This window comes from Schistosoma haematobium, chromosome 1, assembly GCF_000699445.3.
Source record: "Schistosoma haematobium chromosome 1, whole genome shotgun sequence".
Lineage (NCBI taxonomy): Eukaryota > Metazoa > Platyhelminthes > Trematoda > Strigeidida > Schistosomatidae > Schistosoma > Schistosoma haematobium.
Window position 1 is genome coordinate 35,595,480 of NC_067196.1, and position 26,028 is coordinate 35,621,507.

The 26,028-nt window shown below is 36.2% G+C and overlaps 1 protein-coding gene across 2 annotated transcripts; it reads left to right on the forward strand.

Moving 5' to 3' along the window:
- Nucleotides 1-1,827: 1,827 nt before the first annotated feature.
- Nucleotides 1,828-24,856, forward strand: EXTL3_1 (Exostoses (Multiple)-like 3; the record flags this gene model as incomplete). Of its 2 annotated transcripts, none has more annotated exons than XM_051218452.1 (11): nucleotides 1,828-1,989; nucleotides 8,972-9,440; nucleotides 10,521-11,396; nucleotides 14,069-14,335; nucleotides 16,334-16,721; nucleotides 17,862-17,969; nucleotides 19,603-19,757; nucleotides 21,493-21,620; nucleotides 22,364-22,508; nucleotides 23,946-24,074; nucleotides 24,647-24,856. In XM_051218452.1, exons 2-11 carry the CDS (start codon nucleotides 9,030-9,032, stop codon nucleotides 24,854-24,856), a joined length of 2,817 nt encoding a protein of 938 aa, XP_051073868.1. In that variant the 5' UTR covers nucleotides 1,828-1,989; nucleotides 8,972-9,029. The 2 variants fall into 2 exon arrangements, with proteins under 2 accessions (XP_051073868.1, XP_051073869.1); XM_051218453.1 differs by having other exon boundaries at nucleotides 1,845-1,994.
- Nucleotides 24,857-26,028: the final 1,172 nt, after the last annotated feature.

Here is a 26,028-nt window from a genome sequence, read left to right on the forward strand (position 1 = left end):
ATACCTAGTATGGCTGTGGGAACATCAGCAATGATGAACGTCCACAGATACGGTCGTCGGTTGCCCAGGTTGACCGTGAGTTGTCGTGTACCGTAGGTAGGAATGACTGAGCCATTCGCAGCGCATAGTCGAAGCACTGTGGCTTGTGACTTGCTGCTACCTCGTGGTACGACAGAAACTTGGGCCCCAGTGTCTACTAGGAACCTAGCGTTTGTGCGATAATCGTGCACATAGAATAGGCGACCAACCTGGGGAGAAGGGCCGGAGAGTACGGCCGCTTTTACTCGCCGGGGCTGGCGTTTCCCGCCTTGTATGAGCATGGTGCTCGACAACGGCGGGCGCCAGACCCGAAGGACCTATGGAACCAGCACCAACTGTCACTCGCTTCCGTAGCCGCCTTTCGGCGTGGCTTGGAAGATTCCCTTTTAGGCGAGTGGTGACGGGTTTGCGAGAACTTGAGCGAGCTCGGGGACGTAGGGTTGGGGTACGTTACAACGGTCTCGAAAACTAGGACGTGTGTGAATACACCCGTCCCTGTCACCATGAGCTGAGGAATGACCGGCGTCCATGTCTACTTTAGGACGTGCCGTCGAAGCAACTACATAGGTGTCTCTATTACTAGTCCTCGCCAAAATTTTGTCTGCTATGAGGGCTACCTGGTTAAGCGGTGCGTTCTCGAGCAGTGCCGTCACAGTAGGTTGGATATGGGCTGGTAGTGACTCGAGCCATAATTCCTTAACTATCTCCGAGTCAGATGCTGTTGGTCCTGCAAGAGATTGCAGGCGCGTGAGGTGATGGCTTGATTTAGCATCACCCAGGGGGTGACGTGCTAACAATGTCCTCAATCGTTCCTCCCTCGATGGGAGGAAATGTCGGAGAATTGCCTCTTTGAGGCGATCATAAACATTAGGCACGTTAGAATTGAGGACAACCTCACGAACAGCTACTAAATGGTCCCCGGGTAATGATTCGAGAGCGTAAGCGTACTTTTGCCTTTGGCTCGTGATGCGACGAGTCTCAAACTGAGACTCTAATGCAGCAAACCAGACCTCTGGGTCGTGGGGGATGAATGATACAGGTCGAAAGTGAATGGCCTGTACGTCTGAGTCTATAACATTAATAGTATTCTTCTCGCTATCCGTCATGTCGTGTATATTATATATTAAAAATTAATATGAAAATATACGATAGACGTGGCTAGATAAATAATAGACTCACCGAATTGGCTTCTTTGGAAGATTCGACCAGAGGTTGAGGCGTGTTCCAAACTTTGGGATCACCAATTGTAGCGTGGCGTCGAGTTGAGATTAACTGTGAACACCGCTACAAAGAAACACGTGCCAGGTAAATCAGAAGGCGGAGGTTGAACGTAACCAGATTTATTTCGTTGGCGATCTCGTGGTATTGAACGAATACCGAGATCGTGCCAAGGAATGGTACAAGCGAAAGCAGAAGAAAGGAGTACGTGCGAACAGTACCAAAAACCGCGGAACAATGATGGAAGGTAATGGAAGCACAAAATGGCTATAATTAGCACAGTTAAACAAAAGCACATTAAAACACACACCGGTACAGTTGGTTATAATAATAATTGTTTTTATTAAACCAGTCGTGTTCTCGTGATAAACGTGAGTCACTACAGGTGATTTGGATAGACGTCGGTGATATTTCTCCAGCCTTACGTGGTGTTTCATTTTTTGTAAACCACTATCGCAATATGTACTATTTAATATTTTTAAATATCTCTAACACGTAGGTTGTAGATCTTAAATGCCACAACAAGCATTGAGAATAGAATTTTTATTACAAGGTTGACCACCTGCTGAAGATTTGCTCAGTGCGCTACGTAAAAGTGTTATGACCTTGCGGATACTGTGAATGTTGTTAATGTCAAAACCCAATCGAAAAACTTATTGTGACTCATAAAAATAAACGAGATATTCAACGGAACGGCTATAATTTATGGATGTACCAACTTTTGTTATTCAGGTGTGGTAAGTTTATCGAGCATTATTCGATGTCAGTCAATATTAATTAATTCATATACATTCTAAGTTAAGATAATATCATATGATATGAAGTGTCGTATTTGCGTCTCGTATGGGATTGAGTACTCCTAGCTTTATCTAGCTAATCCTTAAATTATAATTTAAGGATATATTCAGATTTCAGATTTGTGTAGTAAGGACAGAAGGCCTACGGCCTGTGTTATTCCTTTTCTAGTATGCTTCTGTGAGTGTCCAGTCTTCTCTTGAAAGAGTCAATTGAAGGTGCGGATACCACTGCTTCAGGCAGCAGGTTCCAAGTATTGATGACTCGGTGTGAAAACCTTTATGCCACCGGTATTTTGTTCGTTCTTGGCTTTTCTACTCGCCTGCTATGTCCTCTAAGGTGTCCCCGATCTAGTGGGAAGGAAGAGAGAGAATAAGTTAGGTCCGAAATCATTTCTTAGTATTCTGTACATCAATATTAGATCTCCCCTTAGTCTGCGATAGGACAGAGTAAAGAGGTTCAGTTTTTCAAGCCGCTCTTTATATGATAAACCCCGGAGTTCCGGAATTGCACGCGTAGTTGCCCTCTGTACCTTTTCTAGTATGTCTGAGTCACCTTTTAAACAGGGGCTTGCAGCCTGAACACAGTTCTCTAACGTAGTTCTCACTAAGGATGTGTATAATGTGGTGAACATGGTAGTATCAAGCTTAGTGAATGTCCTTTTTAAAGCCCAGAGGGTTCGAAACCCCTTAACTGCGACCTCTCGGCAATGGGCCGTCGTCTTAAGATCATTGCTCACTGTCACCCCTAGGTCCTTATGAGACTGGACTACGGGTAATGACACATCCCCTATGTTGTACGTATTAACCTTTGAATCCCCCAAGTGCATGTAGACACACTTTTCCGAGTTGATAGGCATTAGCCACTCTTTAGACCAGTTTATCATATTATTTAAGTCCGCCTGAAGAGTAAATGCGTCTTTGTCTCCAGTTATAACTCGCCAAATTTTTACATCGTCAGCGTATAATAACATTGGAGACTGTACTATACTTGTAAGATCATTAACGTACATTATAAAAAGTAAAGGACCTAGGACGGAACCTTGGTGTACTCCACTAAGTACTGGTCTCCAGATGGAGCACTTGGAATTTATTCTTACTTTTTGCCTACGACCTACTAGGAAATCCTTAATCCATTTTAAAAGAGGTCCGGCAATACCAAGGTTTGCCAACTTCAATAGCAGTCTATTAGTTGGCACCTTGTCAAAAGCCTTACTGAAGTCTATGTAGACAACATCCACTGAGTTTCCATTGTCTAGCGCATTAATCCAGAGCTCCCTAGCTATAAGGAGGTTCGTTGTACAGGATAGACCCTTTCTAAAACCATGTTGTGCCATGTTCAGCAAGTTATTGGTTTCCATAAATGCCGTTATGGTCCGTTTGATTATCCTTCCCAGTATTTTAATTACAACACTGGTGAGGCTTACGGGTCTGTAATTCGATGGAACTTGTCGTGGACCTGTTTTGTGTATGGGAGTGACGATTGCGTCCTTCCAGTCCATAGGTAACACACCTTGGTCAAGTGACATATTAAATATCACAGTCAGTGGGGCTGCGATATATTGGGCAATATGTCTCAAGATTTTAGGGTGTAGTTCATCTGGTCCTGTTGACTTCTCCATGTTTAGGGTGCTAAGAGCCTTAAGCACATCGTTTTGGTCGAAGTCCACGGTGAGCAGCTGGTTTGTTGACTCTGTAATTGGGTCTGGTTCTTTCTCTAGAGGAGGTTCCTGAGTGAAAACTGCCCCAAAGTAGTCAGCCATAACCTCAGCTTTTTTCTGATCTTCCTCTATCATTTCAGATTCACTTCCTACTTTAATTAGGTTGGGAATCCAGTGATGAATCCTTGTTCTGTAGTTTATGTATGAGAATATCCTCTTGGGCTGCTTGAGTGCAGATTCTGCCAGCTGCATTTCATATTTTCTTTGCGCTTCCCGAATTTTAGTTATACACTCGTTTCTTATCGATCTGTAGTGTTCCATCGTACCTGCTGTGCCAAGGCGGATGGCAACATCCCAGCATTTCTTCTTTTGTCTTAGTAAGCGTCGAATATCCCGCCCTAACCAGGGATGTCCGTGCTTCTTTTTCTTTGGGACAGTCCAGGGTATATATGGTTGAGTTACCCGATTGTATAACTGCCTGAATAGAGTCCATGCCTCTTGTACTGATGCCTTTGAGTCAATTTCCCAGTTCTCAGCCGATGCTGCGGAGTTAATTGCCTGCATATCTGCCTTCCATATGTTAGGACGGGCCGGCGCAATTGTTTGAGAAGCAATTTCAGCCATGAATTTGAATAAGATGACTGCATGGTCACTTCTCCCAAGTGGTGGGAGAAAAGCCGTTTGACCAACGTCATCACCGTGTGTGAAGACTAAATCTAAAAGAGAGGAAGAGTTTCTTAAGTCGTATCTTGTGGGATCTCTAATGTGTTGGAATAATGCTAGTTCAATCGAGGTTTCTAACAGTTTGGAGTCGAACGACGATATAGATGACTCTGCTTCTAAGTTAACCCAGTTTATATATGGTGCATTAAAGTCGCCTACTACAAGGCTTTTACCGTTGTTACACCAGGACTTAAGTTTACTGAGGAGAAAATCATCTGCTACACATTCTGGACTGCGATATACTACAACTAATTCAATATCTTGCCATCGGCATTTCAACTTACATCTCACCAGTTCACATGTCCCTGAAACATGTGCTACTGTCTCAGCTAATCTTATGGTTAGGGTACTTTTCGTGTACAGGATAACCCCGCCTCCCCTTCGGTTTAATCTATCAGCCCTACTGGTTATGAAACCGGTCAATTGGATTTCACTATCTAATACTTCTGACGTTAACCAAGTTTCCGAGACAGCGATAACGTCCGGTTTTTCTTTATCCACCACTGACTTCAGCTCCGCCATTTTATTTAGTAGGCTGCGAGCATTTGTGTAGCACACTTTTAAGTCTGTGGAGAGCTTTCCCTTGCCACCCAGAGTGGCTTGGGGATCGTTTCGCTCCGAACTTTTACAATCTGAAAACCCTTAAGAACGAGGTTTCTTTCACCGTTTCGGCGACGCTCGTTTATTTCCGCTTCTGCAGCTCTTCTCTTAATACGATCAGCTAGGCTGAGGTCCTCACGGACATATATTCCGGATCCAATCAGTTTACGTGAATTACTTAGAACCAGGTTCCTTTCTTCCACCGTGTTGAATGTAACCTTCAGGAGGCGGTTTTTCTGAGGACTTTCGGAATCCACCTTTTTTCCTATTCTATAAAGCCTACAAATACTAACTCCTGAAACTGTATCTGGGAGTAGTTTACTTAATGATGTCTTAATATGATTGAGATCGTGTTCAAATCTTGCCTTTGGTTCAGTGTCTGAAGATTCTCTTATCTTATGAAAAATGACTGATCTCTCAGAGAGATCTGTCTTTTCACGCGGTGAGGATTTTTCTTCTGATAAAGTCCCTTCCAATGTCTTGCTGACCAGCTGCGTTTTGCCTACAGCCTTTTTCTTCTTATTTTTTTTCTTCTTACCGAAGTCCCTAAACAAAAAATGCTACTCAAGCAGATGTAAAATAAGGAAACGAGAGAACAAAGGCATTATCCTCGTTTTACACCCATTCACTTTTATGTAATCAGGCCTAAGATGGAATATATATATATATATATCACATATTGTTGGTACGACATATATATGCATAGGTCAACTTACAAGTTGACGAAACCATATTTAGAACAGCTAATGTGGTTTCGAGTTATTAAGTCGAAAGATGTTTCATTGTGGATATTCAGCAAGTAGCCACAAAATTTCTTGCAGCCTCCATGGCTCAAATCTTGTTTTAATTAGTAAGGGTTACTAAGCCTACATCGCATATTACATACACGTGACGTTTGTTACTTGTAGGGAGATCGATTTCCTTCAAAATCTAACATAATTATTGTGGTGTAGCTTTTACGATTCTAACTAGTTGCTATACTACTTATTTGACATTGTTGGTTAAAGATTCACATACAGATGATATTGTCTTACTGTGCGATAATGCCCAAGCCATGCAATCCGCACTTAATCAGTTGGCAATCAACGTCCGTAGGTACGGTATGAGCTTTGCACCTTCAAAGTGCAAAGTACTTCTACAAGACTGGCAGGAGTCTAATCCTGTACTCACTCTGGATGGTGAGCAGATAGAAATGGTCGAGAAGTTCGTGTATCTAGGTAGCTGCATAAGTGCTGGTGGTCGCGTGAGTGATGAGATCAATGCACGTATAGTGAAAGCCAGAGCGGCCAATCTGGGCCATCTTTGGCGCCTTCGTGATGTCAGTCTGGCTGTAAAAGGTCGGATCTACAACGCGTCGGTGAGACCAGTTCTGCTCTATGCTTGTGAAACCTGGCCTCTCTGAGTTTACGATGTTAGACAACTCTGTGTTCGATCATCGCTGTCTCCGAAGGATTGCTGACATTCAGTGGCTACACCATGTCAGTAATGCAGAGGTTCGGCATCGTGTGTTCGGGCACAGAGATGATAATCCAATTGGTGTCACCATCTTGAAACATCGACTTCGGTGGCTTGGACATGTTCTACGAATGTCGTCCCACAGAATTCCACGCCGACTCTGGGACTGGTTGGAAAAAGCTGAGAGGTGGTCAGTGCATGGCATGGTGTCGTGGTATGAAAGAAAGCTGCAAAGGACTGGCTTGTGTTGGTCCTTCACGACTCCCTGGCTGGGGTCCGAGAGATGGCGCGACACAGTGGCTAGAGACGTTATCAGATATGGCTCAGAATAGAAGCCAGTGGCGATCCTGCTGTAACCTTCTTTTACTTTCTTCGTAAAAAGTGGTTGTATCTTCCTAACTGAAAGATTTCTTCTTATTGTACCTTTCCGTTCCCCCATTTTTACCATTATTATTATTACACCACCTTACATCAATCTCTTCGTTATGATTCTCTTTTTTTCCTTCCCCTTAAATTCTCATTGTTTTGTGTGGCGCATATATATTTGGCGCATTCTTGTACCAATATTTATGCGTTCAAATAAATAAATAATTTGGTCGTCATCTAAAAAACCCAATTAGTTATCAAATCTTATCTAACATTTCATTTGTTACTATGGTCCCAATACTTATTACTTGGTGTTGCTCATTAATACAGGCAAGTTATGTTTCTCATACTGATTTTCTCAGTATCCCGTCATTTTTGTATTTAATGTGTCTGCCTTTCGTAATATGCTGATATATCGAACCATCTTCTCTCCACTTGATCAAAGCACTTGTTTGTAGGTGGGAAAGGCAAGTGAATAAATATATAACTCCTGGTTAGCTTATAATCATGAACTTGTGTAGATTATTTTAAACCAGTTGAGTGGTAAGTTGATTAAAGAGAGGCAATAAGTTTTTGATGAGAGATAATTATTCAAACCGCACTCATTGTAATTTAGTCCCTTGATATTTATTTGGTATCTGTAGGATTGCCACTTTAATTAATTTTAGTGAACATAGTTAAGCCATGATACTGTTTAAACATTCGTTACACTAATCACTTTCATCTTTAATAGCTTAGCAACAATCAGATGAAATTAGCTTTACATACATAAATCGCTATGATATCTAGTCATTCCAAAAAGGGTCATGAAGTTATTTGTCATCTTAAGTTTGGTGCACCCTATAACTACAGTATTTATGCAGAAACTTTGATCTTCATTAATAACGTAGACAAAAAACACAACAAATCGTACTGTATAAAAGTAAGCTATAGAGGGACAATTATTTTCACTATCCAACTTAAATGTTTTAGTTTTCTTTTTCTTTTAAATTAATATTAGTTAATAGTTGATCAAATATTTTGTTCTCAGTAAGTTTAGGTGAAAAACCACTGTCGTTATCACAATGGAAACCATTGACCAACTAATGATGATCTAGGTTCAAATCTCACCGGGAACATCAGTTCCTTCACGGTTGCAGATAAGCGCTGCTGGCGAGTACCAACTAGCACAAAACTCCTAGTCCAGGGTTTCCTGCCAACTAATTCCAATAGTTTAACAACAAAACAGTGCATGCGTTGTCTAGACTAGTGGTCACGTTAAAACTTGATCGATGGAATTTGACCACCACCAAAGATGGGACAAACATACCATTAGTCATCACTATTCCATGACTATCCAATGTACATGTTTATTTAAACATCCCTACATTAATTTTTGTATGAGGGTTAGGCATATTGTAAATGCTTTAACTAAAGTGGTCGTAGTGCACTTTGAAATTACAGGTTAGTGAAGTGATAACAAAGTAATTAAACCACTTAAATTCTGGTTAGTTGATATGGGTTTGCTGAGTAGAAACGAATATCATGTGTAGTCTTTAGTGATTAACTAATGTAAGTATATTATTTCAACGAGAGACCATCTGTGAACTGAATAGCTAACTCCACAGAGGTGACTACGGTTGTAACGTTTGGTAACAGGTTTTTAAACTACAGATTGTTGTATTCTGCAGCCGTCCAACTGCTCTGCTGATGTATGTACTTCTTATATAAGTAACCAAACCAATTACTTGAGTGAGAAAAGGGAAAGTGGGTTAGATGCTTCTGTTGGCAAACTGAGTCGAAAGTACATGCACAACTTATAAATTTGTCTGTTTTCTTTAAAATTAAGCCGGATTTTCAACCACGGACGTATATATTTCCGCAGAAAGTTAAGCCAAATCTAGACCAGCAACGAGCGTCCGCCAATATCTCCCATTTATTATTGCTCTACATCTAATTGGGCCAACTTACAACAAATAAACCTTCTTGGTGAGTACCAGTCATTACATACTTCGATACAAAATTTCCTGTCACTAGCCTTCGACTATTTAACATTAAATATTTTTGATGATATTATATTGACTACTTTGTAATTATTTTCTACTGACTCTTTTTTTCTGTATTTCCTAAATTTAGGCAAGAGGCAGTGCGAAATAGTTAGTTCATCGAACTTATCCACAGGTCTATCGGGATTATGATATATCTGTTACCTAATATGCAGAATTTTTATTTATTAATCAGACAAAATAGAAAGTTTCTGATCGTGTGTACATGTTTGCTGACTGTCATATTTCTTTACATAATTATTTCATTGTGGAATCCATATCCATCTGTAACAAGTCATCGACTTACATCTGTGAATTATTTAACAGGAAAAGAAATTTCCCATCAAGAAAAAAGTGGAAATTTACTTCTAAATTCAGCATCTACTTTGCCATTTCTTATTGATGAATTAATGCGTATCAATCATTCTGTTCATGACGAGTTAATTGATTTACATCAAAGACGTAAAGAATTAGTGGACACTAATGCTGTCCTTCAAAATCAAGTAGAACGTTTACGATCTATTCTTGTAGAGCATTCAAAGCAAATAATACGTCTTCGAGTATGTTACTATCAAATAATTAAATATTTTCTCATTATTGACGAGTAAAGTAATATGAATGAATAAGTATATCACTATTGTTAATTTTTGTGATTAACTGAGTGATCACTGGGTTTATGTATAAAAGAATAATGTGTAAAGTAGGTGTTACTTATTGTTGTGGTATTTACGAATATTTGGTTATAGCTATCTCCATTTAACTAAACAAGGTCAACGTTCTAAACGCAATGTTGTCCCTCTGTTTCTGTCTTTAATAAAATGTATTAATTACTGATTCCTTCGTAGATATCTCTTACGATAGATAATAACACATAAGTAGGGGCTAGAAATCTGTTTTTATTTTCAAGCTGTAAAAGCGATATTTTTCCGAAGTTCTGTGCTAGGTATATTGAGAATATTGTAAAAATTACGTAACATTGATTTTGATTAATATCTATCTTATAGTTAGACTAGGAATAAGCATTTCATCAGTGTCTGGATAACGCATATCCAAATCTAGCATCCAATGTCAGTACATTCCACATCAGGTCATAACGGAGTGAAGAAGCATGGAACTAAAAATTTCGACTCAAATAGTATCTAATCACTTCAAATTTAACGCACAGAACATGAGAAGGAGTTCAATCTAATAAAACTTGTATCTTGAAGTGAAACGGGGTTCGGACCATAGACAAACCAGATGAAGGTCAGATTTTGTAACTGTCAAGTTACTGTCGCATATCTCCGTATGTAATTCACAGCTGCTTCTGCTAATCCGAATTCAATATTTTTGTAAATCAGAGGAAAATAGTTGTTTGAAGTGACAGAAGTAAATTAGTATCGATCTTATTGATGTTTGTGGTTTATCGGTTACAAATAATTACAGCTTACGTAGTACATGCATCGCTGTAGGTTATTCTGTGCATTGGGTTGTATTAACTGACGATCAGGGCTACAATGGATGAATTAAACTCATAATTAGTAGTATCATTAACTTTCATACCTAAAGTTTGTCCGATTACATATTTGCTTGGTAAGTGAGTTATATTCTGAAATCCTCTAGGATGATTTGTCACTCCTAAATAAACTTTTGTATTTTAGGCCACCTTAGATTCGTACAAACAAACTCTTTCAGATAATACTGCATCGTCAGCTGTATTTTATTCCAAATGGCCAGTTGTTCATCTTAAATTAAATAATGAGAGCATAAAGTATCCTTCTGTCATAAGCTCATCAAACGAATTATGCACCATAGAATCCTGTATCAATTGGAATCGGTGTCGATTTATAAGATTTTTGAAGTTTTGCACTGATTATTATGGTTCAAATAATACTATATCATTTGAACAATTACTTCAAAGTTCTCCACATTTTACTGAAAGATGTAATATTGAAAATACTGCATGTTTAAAACTGACTTTTGGTGTTGAAGGTGCTCAAAAATGTATACAGGAATCTGAACTGACGTCAGAAACTTTACCAACTTGTATTGTCTTGTTTTTCAATGCATTGGAACTTGATCAAATATATCAGAAATATAATTATTCAAAAAATCATCTTAACTTCTTACTGGTCGCCTACTCATTTCCTGAAAATACATTTCGCCGAGGATTCGATTTCTTGTTGCCAATAAATTACGATATTTTATGTAAATACTCGAAGAAAATTTGCTCTATTTCTTCACCTTTGCGTTTACTACCAGGAAGACGTGCATTATTACTCAGCTTTAATATTGGGATATTGTCCAAAAGTCGTCTTGCTGAAAATCACTCATCATTGGATAATTTAGTTATTGAACACTTGAAAAAGTTGGATAACGATAGTCATAAAGAGAATGAATCAACCTCTTTTATTTCCATATCAATTCATAAAAATACCAATGAACTTGAAAGTTGTTGGTCTAATAAATATAGAGAATTCCTTTCCCGAAATTCCCTATCTGATACTGATTGGTTTCCATGTGAAGATTCTTCATCAGTAAGTTACATTGTACAAGTCCATGTTTAGAGCTAATATTACCTTAGAATTAGAAAGTTTTGATTACATAAGTAATAAACCTAACCAACTAAAAATTGATTTTGTAAGTTTTATATTGGCAGTATCTGCCCGTAGATGTTCTTAGAATTTGGAAGTTTTGTGTGCTATTTGAACATGAACCACTTGTGTATTGTTAAAAACATCAGCGATCAATAATTAAAGTCAAATGTTCCAACATACTAGTCAGACATGTAAGAAAAGACATTGTTAACGAAAATCCCATTAGTAAGAAACGAATTACTGGTGGTTTAAGTCGCTGTTCAAACATTCTGCTAATTATTTCTGGAAACATTACAGCTGACGCATAATAACCCTTTAAATTTCAAACTGTCGATAAAAAGCTAAATGGATCACTGATTTAGACTCACGAACTGTGTTTCAGAAAGCTACAATGCAGTTAAATAACCATAAGATAGTTTATTCTAATATACTGTAGGGCTTTAGCACTCGTTATCAACTAGTAAATCCCGTATTCGAATACACTCTAGCAACCTCATCATGAGTAACTGATTAGCACTATTAGTCACTACGACATATCATTATTGCAGTGTACTATTTTACATTTAAGTTGTTGGATAGTTTCCTTATGTGTGCCGAGTTTTCCTGTTTTACAAAAACAGTTTTAAAAGAACGGAATCAGAAATTCTCAGTTTGCACTTTCATTATTGCTACAAGAAAATTAACATAAAAACCAAAGAAATTGAATATGACGGCAGACTAAATGTAAGAAATATAATTTATAATGAATAAATGAAATTTAGGGATAAAATGTGTGTAATTATATTAAAACTCAAGATCTAGGATAACATTTAGACTGAATACATCGGCGTTTTTTTGCCCTTGTTTTCTTATACATCTCATTTCACTACATTCAATGACTTTGTGAATTAATAATTTGTACTATTTTGCTCGGTCTCTGATCATTATAGAATCTATCCCTTCTATGGTACATAGCATGAGCATATCGGACATCCATTTCAAGTTAATCTTATTGAGTTAAAATTGTTTAATGTTATACCAAGAATTTTCTTTGGAATCATAATGAATGACTGTAACATAGTCCTATCCTCGTTTTCACAATGCCAGTTATCTTATTATTGCTAAAGAAGACGTTGAATATAACATTTATTTGTTATCCATAATTGTATTTCTTGTTGTCTATATGCTTAAATATTGATTCAATTCAGATAATATCTTGAAGTTTACATTTAATTATCTGTTTAAAGTACATTGTTATTTCTTTTACTTAATGGACAGTGTATTATCAAAGTGATTAAGTTAGTCATCCATTCATTTTGATTTCTAGAATTAGTATTTTTAATGGTAAGTTAAAAGAGGGAGACGAACATTTCAATCATGTTTTTTTTTAATCCATGCACGTCATTATTTCCCCTTGTACCTTTTTTATTGTTTTCAATTGCTGAATTTTGGTTAACTGCTAAACGAAAAAAGTGTGTTGGCAATTAACTGTAACGTTCAGTTTTTTAAAAGAAATACATCTTAACTGTCTTTTTGTTTTAGTCATAAAATCTGAATTTGGCAATTGAATAAAGCTCTGTGTGTGTGTTTGTGCACTTGTGTAACAAAAAAAATAAAGTTACCAGTTTTATTCTTTGATATATATATTTGCGATTATATTCAGGGTCCTGTAAGTTATACACTAGCGATACCATCTTATAAATATGCACAGGGATTTTATGTGTTTATAACAGATTTTCATGTATTGAATATTCGTATTTATGTTCTTCTTAAACTATCATTTCCAGGTTTTGTTCATATAATTAAATATCCATATACATTTTTATATACTCGACTTAGATTAACATACATTGTTTTAATGTCCAACGAGATGAAGTTTATACTTTTTATCTAATATTTGGTATTCCAGTATTTTAATCAGTGAATCATCGTCTCAATAAAATTGGACAGTTGGTTCTTTCCAAAGGATTTTGGTAGAAGTTGTATATACTCAGTATGTTCAACAAAACAATTAATTCGTAAAGTGAAGTTGAAAATGCTTTATTGATAAGGTTCTTTTGGAAAAGTAAACAAACCTACAGAGTCATACTACATCGCTGCTAAAAACCATCCTGTTCATGATGTAATCATAATTTATCAAGTTTTTAACTGTAATGAATCGCGCTGAATATTTTTAGGATCACCAAGTGTAATTTTATTCTTTTTTATGTTCTCTATTTTATTCATCTTTTTTTCTAAACGTAATTCCCCTCACTTATAAGACAAAATTTATGTATTGAGTCCTGAATAATTTTAAATTTTTATGCGTATGCTTATGTTGAGCAGTCATATGGTTATCCAACTTTTTAATTTAACCCGATGATGACATATTAAATTAACTGTTTTGGTTGAAAGTACTGCGCTTGGTTGATGAAGCAATGTCCCTCCCCTATTCAGACCAAGGAACTACAGCTTATGCGTGATTCCAGTGGCTCGTTAGTTAAAAGACTCGTTTTGTAGGCGATGAGCCCTAGGTTCGAGTTCCACCCGAGATATTATATTTAACCCTCGAATGGTATGTTAAGTTCATAGACTGTGTTTTCTCTTGTTATTTTATAGCACTTTAGTTAAAGTTGTATTTAAATAATCTTCAGCTTCTTCGCAAGTCAACCTTTGGATTAATAATGACTGGTGCAAGGAACTCGTATTTGAGTTTAGGATTACGAATTCAATTGATTAACTGTTTAGCTAATGGTGCTATTCCTGTGTTTATTGGAAATAACGATATATATTCTGATGAAGCAATCAACTCAGAGTTATTGTCTAAAGTTATTGTACACGTTCCTAAACCTCGAGTCGAGGAACTTCCAGCTTTACTTCAGTCTTTGCCTGAAGCGCATATCGTTGAGATCCGCCGACAGGTTAGTTCTACCACTAAAAAATTATTTAAATTAGAGAGTATTATATGTCTTTTCATCTTGCTTTCTTTCTGTTTCACCTCCTCCACTTCATATCGTATTGTTTACGTATCTCACATCAATTACTAACAGGGATAGTATCTTACAAGTACATATTAGAATCAGGCATATTTCTACTGTGTATGCAATACTGCAAATATTAATGATTCGACTTTATTGTCTATGAATTTCGAGTTCTTAAGAAGACCATTTGACATATCCAGTCTTATATTTTAGTGACATGGTTGATTTATTATGGTTATTTCCTTCAACACCGTAGGATTATCTACTTCCATCAAATGCTGCTTTTCTACAGTGCAGTTTTTCTTTATTTGGCTTGTCATATTCTTCTTAAAATCAACTCACCAGCAAGATATAGATTTTTGTTGTTATCTCCATCACTTTTGTGTTTGGTGGTGATACTATTGGACCTGTAAAATTAACGTAGATTAAGATTTGAATCAGTGACTTAATTGTTAAAAGTCGATGTTTTTTGGTTTCCAACTGGCATGCTTAATAAATGGTATCCTTATAGCACATTTACTTATTTATTTTAACACACAGATATTGGTACAAGGAGGCACCAAACAGATATGCACCACATAAATCATTCAATTTGTGTGACGGCTGGGATACTGCCCGGGTGCCCAAAACGAGCCAGGTGGTTCCCTTAGGGGATTATACCCGGGGCCTTTGACCTAAAGGTCTGATCCAAAAGGTAGTGAGGTAACGTCAGGAGATGCAGTCCCATGGTAGCCGGTGACCAACGATTGATTCATACGCCATTTGTTCCTTCAGGATACTGGAGCCCATGTGCACCATTGTTTTGTAATCAGGGTTCTCCAACTCCCCTAGATGAACTCTCCATGTCCACCAACCCGGTTAAAGCGCCAGACATTCGCTTTTCGTCCTCTCATTTTCGTAAATAACAATAGTGCCGCGAGAAGGCAGTGAGTAGGAATTCCTTGGCAGAGGCTTTATACGCGTGGTCATGTAAGAGCATTTCGAGAGGGAGAGCGGACTCCCCACTCTCGGCCGTATCAGGGCATTTGGGGGCCTTATAGCACATAAATAGTTTGATTATTTGTTGTCTTAACTATCTTGACTAACAAACATAAAAATAGATGTAGTAGATGCTTTATCTGTCCGTTGTCGGTTATTGACTTGTAATATATAAATAATCTACTTCGTTGATCGTATACTTGTCAAACATTCTGAATTTACTTAAAAATTTAGTACTAAACCCGGTAAAAAAACATTGGACGCCTTCATGTATGCCAACAGTCAAGTGCTAAGCTGATTTACGATCTCAATAAATCAAAAATTATCCGGTTGGTGATGTTTAACTTTTCAATATAGATGATAATTAAGAAGTCTATTTTACTGCAAATAAGGTGACTATCTGTTTTTCTGTGCTAAGTAATAGGAATTTTGAGACAAAATATTATACAATTTCAAGACAACGAAATCAGGGCATTAGATAATGGAGAAAAATGTTAGTTTTCTTTTATTGAGACCATGAATCGATCAATGTTAGACTACCATTGAGAACCTGGAAGCACTGGACGGCCGTTTCATTCTAGTATGAAACTCCTCAGCACTGCACATCCACTATCTCACACGAAGAACTCAAACGCAGGGTCTTCAATCTCGTATGAACGCTCAACCTCTTGATCACTGAGCCGGAATCAAACGGTGTTGATGTCCGACTTTAACCAATCCACGATATTGGGTGACCATCTTCGGGTGTGAGGCGGCTACCCACCCACTGCTGAGGAGTCCCATACTAGGAAGAAGCGGTTGTCCAGTGGTTTCAGGTTTTCAGTAGTGGCCTAAAATTGATCGGTTCATGATCTCAATATAAAATCAACAATTCCACAACCTCTGAACCACCTTCGTTACGTTTACTATATACGATTACTTAACTTTCCCTCGTCTTTTCTCAAAATGTCTTTTTTTCAGGGCCAGATTTTATTTCAACGTTACTTTAAAAATAAATCATCACAACTTACCACTTTATTGTTAGCTGTTAGTCGACGTCTTGGTTTTCCCCAACCTCCTGCTCCTCACTGGTCCAGTTTACCGGCTTATAAAGAATTTCACCCACCTAAACAGTATCCAATACATAAAGAGAATAATTTTCAAGTTGATTTAGATGATTTCCTCGGTCCAGTTGGACCACAACAATCTTCCATTAGTTATCAATCGAATTATACAGGTCCTGGTGGATCAGCTCGATTGGCTAGCGTATCTTTTTACGGTGGGATTAGTGACATGGTTAATCCATTATGGTTATTTCCTTCAACACCATGGGAACCTCCACTTCCATCAGATGCTGCATTTGTACCATGTGAGTTTACTTGATATGATTTTGTTCTAATAATGAGTACTTTATACCTGTTTGAAAGTAGTTTTATTTTACTAGTAGACTACATTTTTAAACATATTGAATAGCTCTGTGTGTAATTGCCCATTTATTACTAGTTGGTTTATTCATTCATATACAACCCAGATGCGACGTTGATAATGGTCGTCTGAATTTAGTTGAATTTAGGAACATAGTAGGGACATAACATTCTCGGTAGGTGTCGATTGATCAGTTTAATTCGGTACAATCCAATCCATTTTATAGAAACATAGTGTGATAATTTTTACGATGGCCCAATTAATTTGATATAGTTACTGGAATGACTAAAGCTGCACACCAAATGATTTGTTCACAGAATGAGCTTCTAAACACCAACGGAATCGATTCTTGAATACGTAATCATACTAATCAACCGATTGAATAAGTGAGTACATCATATTAAGAAATCGAATCTATCACTGACAAGCAAAAATCTTGAATCGAATTAGTTTGACTGTGAGATACACTTGTCAGTTAACAAATGATCAAACAAGACTGAAAATAAATGTCACAAACCAGTCAATAATGACCAACTTGTAACTCCGTGTAACAGGACTTTTTAGTAAAGTAATGGTTTAGTGGTTGAAACATTCATCACAATTCATACACTTCAGTTTTTAGTGTAAGAAATAAATACATTTTTGAGTATTTTTCAATTATAAACTTAAAGTTTGTCTGTATAAAGTTTTCTTAAAAAAATTAACTTAATCCGATAACAAAGCCAGAGTGCATACTTCTATAAATGATATAAAATTAGATTATAAAATTTGTTTGGCCAAGCAGGAATATTGGGACAAATTGGTATAAATTTTTGTCGGTAAGAAACTTGCTAATATTGGTGGTATGAATGGAAATCTATCACGGTAGTGAACAACTGTGCGTGTACGCTTTACGTCACGTTTTTGTAATTTATTGTGCAATAATTATGTGTGTCTTACTTTCGTTTACTTCTATACTACTGTCCGCATGCCATTCTTACTCGCTTGTCAAATTTTCATTTATGAAGTTAACATTTAGTGTAATATATACTAATGCACTACAACTTGCATTATTTTTCTACCTACTTTTACATTTATTTTGTAGATGGTTCTACAAATCATGGTTTAAGACCAATTAACCATACTATAAATCTTGCAGGATATGAATTCAATATGAATTTAGGTGGAATGTATCCATATGAACAGTTTACTAGTAAGTATCGAACTAATGAGCAGAGGTCTTATATATATATATATATATATATATATATATATATATAAGTGACACGGGATTAAATCCGTCAGGGAGCATCAGTTCCCTCAAGATTACAGGTACACCTTTCTGTCGAGTGCCAAGTAGCACGAAACCTAGGTCCAGGGTTTTCTGTTGACTACCTCCAACCACCGTTTTATCTCAAAGGTAAAGTGTTTTTTCAAGCTCTAGGTTAGATCTCTGTTGGGGTCATGAATGCACACTACAGAGAGGTCCCATACTAGGACAAAACAGCCGTCAAGTGCATTCTGTTTTTCATTGGTTGTTAAAATAAAATCATAGAGGTGTAAAAAATAATAAATAAGGTGATATGATGAGCATTTATGAATAAAACAATGAAAATATAAGACATAAGTGAAGAGGGAATGCAGTAATAATAATAATAATAATAATAATAATAATAATAGGATAGTCAGAATAATTAAGGCCAAGGTAACGATAACGATAAGACGTACTTCTTTTGTACACATAGTTCTGGTTTAAGCTCCTGGATGGTAAGAGCTTCGGCTATTTTTAAGAGTTGGATACGAAGAAATCTGGGTAGATTTGAACGAATCATATAAACAACCTTAAAATAAATTTGTGGATCTGTAGAATGGTTATGGTCGATCAGGTCAAAAAATGGTTTCCTACTGCTATCTTGGAAGTGTATTTGTGGCAGCATACATCACAGTTCATGAATTTTGTTTCCATAATCTTGATTTAGATATAGCCAAATATTAACACCTTATTAAGCTGTTAACACTGCAAGAGTCTATGGGCATCATAATATCATCAAACCGTCGTTAACGTAACACAAGGAGAAGTTTAAAATTTTAGACTTTCGAAATCTGCTTTTGAGTTATTTAAATAGTTTCTCATTCGTAATACCTGAGCTCTTGTTTATATGGTTTCTGCCGGCAAGATCAGTAAAGCTTAGTGCTAATGATTTCACTGTCGAATTTCTGTCGGTTCATTTTAGTCGGGAGAGACTTATTTAGCGTTCGTTAACCATAAAAGTATTTCACTGAAATCGCGAACCGATCAAAGTTAAATAAGCATTGAAAACCTGGAAGCACTGAATGACCGTTTTTTCATAGGATGAGACTTCAGAAGTGCACATCCACGATTTCGTACGCGGAAATCGAGCCCAGGAAAGAGGTAGGATAAATTGTGTGATAACTTTAGAGGTTGTGAAGGATTTATATAGAATTACTGCAATTAGAAATTAAGTAGGATTTGTAGAGTGTACATAAAAGAATTAAGTGAATGAAAACCTATGAATGAATTGATGGTTTTTGTGACTTTGTTTATCTGACTCAATTCAGTCGACTCTCATAGACGTAGAAAAGGATGATCAATACAATAAAACTACTGTTCATTATATGCCTCGTACAAGTAAGTCATTTTTACAATCTGATCAAGGATAATAAGAGCATACGAATGTTTAACCAATATGAAAATAACCTGACTAATGAAAGCCTATTGGTCCACCATACGTCAGCTAGTCAGTATTTGTTTTTCACTAGAATACTTCGCAGTACCTGTTTATTGATTCGTTGATTTATCTATTTTCTTTTCACTTTTTTTATAGTTCTAATCCTTACTTATGATCGGTTTAATTTATTATGTCAAACGTTAGAAAGTTTTCTAAATCTTCCATATTTGCATTCAGTTTTGGTTATATGGAACAATCCTATTCCACCCAATCCTGATCTTAGCTGGCCACAATTACATGTTCCAATCAAAGTAAGTTAATTTTCAGTTAGTTTTTCATTCATTCTGAATTAAGTTTTATATGACATCATTGTTGATCATCATTTCCCATCATTTATAGTCAAACATTATAGTGTTAATTTCTTCAGAAAACATTAAGACTCTACGTAATCTTGGATGAAATATGAAAGTTCATTGGAATTATTTTCAATCTAGTCACATTTTGTTTTGATAAAAATTTTCTGTCTAGTTCGATTGATTTAATAATAACTTGTTCTAAACCATAATCGGACCGAATAAATATAATAACGAATTTTCAAAAGGTTTTGTGGAGATTAGTTTAATTCACAAGTTATATTTATTATCCGTTCATTTAAACTACAACGGTCAGATCGTTAATGACCTGCCTTAAAATGTTCCTGAAGTTTTAGTAAAAGTTATGACTTGGAGTTCAGGCATGTCAGTTGTGATGCAGATGTCATCAATAATATTGGATGATTGTTGTCGCCAGATCATAAATTGATTGGAGTTGGAATTAGACCACTAGACGTTGATTTAATAGTTCTTATTCTCCTACTTTTGTCGTAAGACTTAAAGATCCTGGATCAGATCCTTCGTGGGATCTTAGCTGGATGCTACCGAGGAGTCCAATACTAGTACAAAACAGCCATTTCATGCTTCTTGATCTCAAACAATACCCCAGCTGGAGTCAGTATGTGATGCATATAACCTATAATTAATAACAAATGCGTTAATTTCCACAATTAATTACTTAGTTGTGGTTGTTTGCAGTAATGGTGTTTTTATTTGTCTATGAGAGTAACTAGTTTATAATGATTAAGAAATTAATTATCCTGGAAACGTTTTCATTGTTAACATAAATTTCAAAAAGAATATCAACTGTGTTTTTCTTAAGAGACATAAAACCGTATGAGGCGAAACATAAAAATACAAATTACACCTTCTTATTCCTTTTCCTACTAAATTCGATGACGCAACAGTATCACGATACATATATATGTATATAGTAACTCACTGATGACAATGCTGGATGTGTCGCTCAATTTCGTGGATTAGTTGACGTTAGACATTAACACCGTTGAATCCCGGCCCAGTGGTCTAGTGGTTAAGCGCTCGCGCGTGAGACTGATAGGTCCTGGGTTCGAATCTTGCGGGGGCGAGATCATGGATGCACACTGCTGAGGAGCCATGCAATAGGACGAAACGGCCGTCCAGTGCTTCCAGGTTTTCCATGGTGATCTAACTTCAACTGACTCATTATCTCAACCATTGAAATTGATAAACAGATGTTACAGTTGATTTCCAAAGGATTTTAATACAGTTTTGTTCATGCTAATTATCATTTAGACAGCATTTTTGAGCAATCTAATAAATTTGTCCAATCGCTCCTATGATTGTTTCACAGATGTTTGAAACTGTTATATGTTTTTTACCGACTTACTTGTTCACATAAACAAAAATTACAACTGAACAATAATTTTTTTATCTGAAAATTTTAGTCAAATGTTAGTCTAAATTATTATCATTAATTCTAAATGTAATTTAATGGTTCATGTTCTTGTTTAGATTGATTGAATAAACAATTTTTTGTTCTTTTAAGTTTAATAATCTCAAATGGCATTTTGATAAGTCATTTTAAAGCCTAGAGTTTATATCGAGTTTATTGTCCTTGAAAGACCGCCACTTTTCATTGAACATTAAAAGCGAACAAATTATTTGTAGTAAACTAATTATTTCTCTTTCATAGGTTATCCTTAGCCAAAATAACAGTTTGAATAATCGATTTTTGCCTTATGATTTAATCGAAACTGATGCAATACTATCCATTGATGATGATATTCAACTACGTCATGATGAAATTGTTTTTGGATTTCGGTAAGTACAATAACACGTAAGTATCTCAGATTTTCAAGTATTCTTTCGATTTGGTTATTGAAAATTTTATAATTGAAATGGGTCATTGTTCTTAAACATTAGTTGGTTTTCAAATAAAAGGATAATTGAGTCGTTTAAGGGCTTGATATAAAGCTATCGGTCAGTAAATTCAAGTTGTACTTCCATTCTTTACTACTTACGTTTGAGCAGCTGGATAATATTTGTAACTCTCATACAATAAATGTGTTTCTGAAATCCTAGTACACAAACCTGTACTTCGTCTTTGAGATATTTAAAATGTTTTTATTGGTCGGGCAGACAGTAAACATTATCTTTATGGAATGATTCTTCAAAGGAACTCCTAATCATTATTTTTAAACAAACCGCTCGTCATGAGGCCTAAAGTTCCTGAGTTCGACTCATGGGAGAGTTCGTGGGTGTGGGCTGCTATGAAATCCTGTAATGGTACGAAATGATGACTCAATACCTTTTAATTATTCGATGATTTTTTCGTTAACATCTGTTTGTGTTGGAAACTATCATAAAATTTAGTAATTTCCGCAAACATCTCTTGTTAATAATGTATGCTGTACTCATAAGTGGCTTATGTTGGGAAGAATTTCAAAAGTGTAGTGAGGAGACGGGATCGATGAAATCAACTCTTTATTGTTTACTTGTTTCATATATATTATCGTTCACTACTATAAAAATATTCACTCTATGATTGCCCCTTGACATTTCAGCGTTTGGCGTGAACATCGTGATCAGTTGGTTGGTTTCCCAGCACGAGCTCATTTTTGGAATGGTTCTGATAGTTCATGGTTTTATAATTCCGATTATATGTGTGAATTTTCAATGATTCTTACTGGAGCTGCATTTTTTCACAAGGTATTTCATTTTTTATGGTCAATTTTTATAATATTTCATTAATAATCATAATAATAATAATGAAACTAAATTATGAGTATAAGCTGATTCAATAGTAGGTATGAGTTAAACTTCTCGAACTTAATGAAATTCTAATATATGAATAAAATTGTGTGTTGAAATCATACCCGTTGCTGCACTTGTAACTATCAGAGTTTAGTCAGTTTATGTATGATTGTTATTGGGAGTATGTGTCTATGCTTGTATAAAGGAGATTATGATTATGACTAGGACACAAGATAGAATAAACTATTATTCATTTGTCTTTTCATTCTAAAAGTCGATTTATATAGTAATTTCTCTAATCTGGTGCCTTTTATATCAAAACTTGTCAATGCACTACCAAAAATTTTGTCATACCTTCGTCTTATCTTAGTCAAACGATGATTAATTTTCACAGTTTTTTTAAAGACAGGTCTATAAATATATATATATATAGTGCTCAAATTTCTGACAACAACGGAAACCAACGTTTTTACAACTGCGATACACGATTCCGACTTCATCCAACAGAAGTCCCTAAGTGAGCCTGGTAGGTTTTATACAGAGGACGCTCAATTGGAAAGTGAAGGCGGTCGTGTAATCCCTTAGTTCTCACCGACTATACTAGGCCTTATCCACTAAGGGAGGTGTTCACCTCTTTCACATAGTGTGCTTTGGCACCAGAAGATTTCAGTTGTTCAGAATTAACCCAAATATATATATTGTGAATGTTATATACTACATAAGTCGTTATTTATCTCACAATCAGTATTAAGGGTGATAATTTGGTGATTCACTAATTTACAAACCTCGCTTCATTTAATACCGTCAGGAAAGATAAAGCAAAAATAGACCATTACTGTTTTATTTCGTTTTCCTCCACCCTCGGAACTTCACTATATAATCAGCTTATATTGAGAGGGAAAGTTCATATAAAAATCACGAAAAATGTCAAGATGTTTCCAAAGATTACTAAGGAGTATCTTTTGCATGCATTTAGACAGTCATTGTAACATTCATGTTAGAAGCTCTAAACTGTATGAAAGAAAAACTTAAAGACCCAAATATGTCAATCGAGAGACTGACGGGTAGTAAATATTTCGCGTTTCTCATAACTATGTTTTTAAACTTTCATGTAATACTGTCACGACATTAAGTATATGCTGTTAATCATGTCTGCAACTACAGTCAAAGACAGCTCATTCCTTTGTTACTTTTATTATCTTACTGACAGATAAACACTAATATAGATGCCAATGTGTTTTGAAGAAACGACAAGTTTTTCCCCGGTGGTTCATATTGCTTTTTTGTTAAAAGATCAGGTAATATGTTTAGTAATAATGTACAATCCATAGTTGCTTAGAGAGAATGTTAGTTGTTCGTTATCAAAATTACGCATTCTTTATTTTGTTTTAGTATTATACATTTGCTTATACGTGGGAAATGTCTCCGGACATTCGTAACATGGTAGACGATTATTTCAATTGTGAAGATATAGCAATGAATTTTCTTCTAGCACATATAACTAGAAAACCCCCACTGAAGGTGAGTTTACATTTAATCACACTGATTTATCTCTCTGGTCCAACTTCTGTTGAGTGGTACAGTTCTTTCGTGTGGTTGATGACACTTCAAATGTAGAATACTAGTTGACCGCTTATTGAAAGATGTATTGAGATATTTTATTTTTATTTTCACTTATAATAAGTTATACGTAAGCTAACGCAAATCGCCTTTATATTAAACTAACTTGAAACATATTGAAAGCACGTTTAGTAAACGAATAAATTTCCCATTATTCTCGACGCAAAGCAGAAATCATCTTCATATTGTAAAGGATTTTACTTTAAAAGGTGTGCTGATCTCTATGTGTCTCGCTCCGTGTTTGCGAAATGTGAACATTGTCGTTTACATTTGAAATGGGATAAACGAATAACTTAGATGGAATTTTGTTCTCTGAGTTGGATAGTTTATGTTGAAGCCTTTGTGTGGATCTCTTGTGATCCCACAAATCTTAATTTCATGTATGTACATATATATAAAATGCAAGTTCATTTACCTTTTTGGTGTAGGATGTCTTTGATTTTACTATACTTTTTTTCTTGTGAATTTGTTAGGTTACACTCCATTGGTCATTTGACTGCGTTTACTGTGGTTCTACTCTACACGACCGTCCAGATCACTATGCTGCTCGTTCCCGCTGCATTAACTGGTTAACAAATCACTATGGATATAATCCTCTCATGTACAGTCAATACAGAGCTGACTCTGTATTATTCAAAACACGTATTCCACTCGGCAAACAAAAGTGTTATAAATATATATAATACTTCGTATTACTTATCATATTAAGTCATATGTTACATTCTCGAGGATTGTCTAGATCTAGCTGCCTTGCGGAAACTGCAGATTCTCCCCGTGTCTCGAGAGATCGCATATTGACACAAGTCCCCACTGAGAACCAAAGTAATGCTTGTGTCATCTGACAGTCTCTTCTTTCTAATGTGATAAGATGCGTTTCTATGCCGTCGTATAGGTCTTTCGCTTCGAAGTGTAAGTGTAGGGTAAAAAGTAGGTTCACATTACGTTTTCTAGCCACCATGCAGATAACTGACAACTTATGTGAAGGTATTTCAAATCCTGTTAACAAGCTAGTCATGTTTCATGAACACTGAAGTTTTGTGCAATGAAAATGAAAAGCAAAATAAAGTTATTTGGGTGGGACTACAGAAATGACTGTTCACATAAATGATTTATATTGAGAGGACGTGGTCTATTAGACGTTATGTACCTCTTTTAGAGTTAAGTATTGGAGTCACCAAATACAACATTGAAGATCGGTCAGTCCATCTGCTCTTCTAGTCACTCAGTTTCCACCTCGTTTGTCCCAAGATTTTGCAAACTAGTTCCATTGATCTTTATGAATTCAGTCTTAGGCTATTTTGTAAAAGCAGTGGTACAATAGATGCCTTGCGTGCCTACCAATTTCGCTCGAAGAAACATGTGAGGCAAGTCGTGCTGATAGACCCGCTCGGGTAAGACATCTGTTGACTTTGAAGAGATCCCCGATTTCTCCTTGGTAGGCATTGGTTTCTCGTCGAGTTGCGATAGGCTTGTTACCTACATAATACTTCAGTAAAACGTATTTTGGAAGCATCCAAGCCTCGTCCGGGAAATATAGAAGACGACCAGTGAGTGTTTTGCTTACTATGCTACCATTTCGAAAGTCAAAGAACATAGTAGCAAAATAAGGACAGGAAGACCCATTATTCTGGTAATTCGGTTTGCAAATAAGTATATTCTCATCCTCATGGGATACTTTTAAGGATTCAGTGGACTGCGAAACGTAACCACCGGGCAATTATATATTTGGTAAGCAATAAGGAATGTGAATTTGAGATAGCACAGGTCTGTCTCGAGCCTGCGAGATAACTCAAACAGCTTAACGCTTATATTAAGTTTGAGTCAGAGTTTCTACTGACGAAATCAAATAATCTCG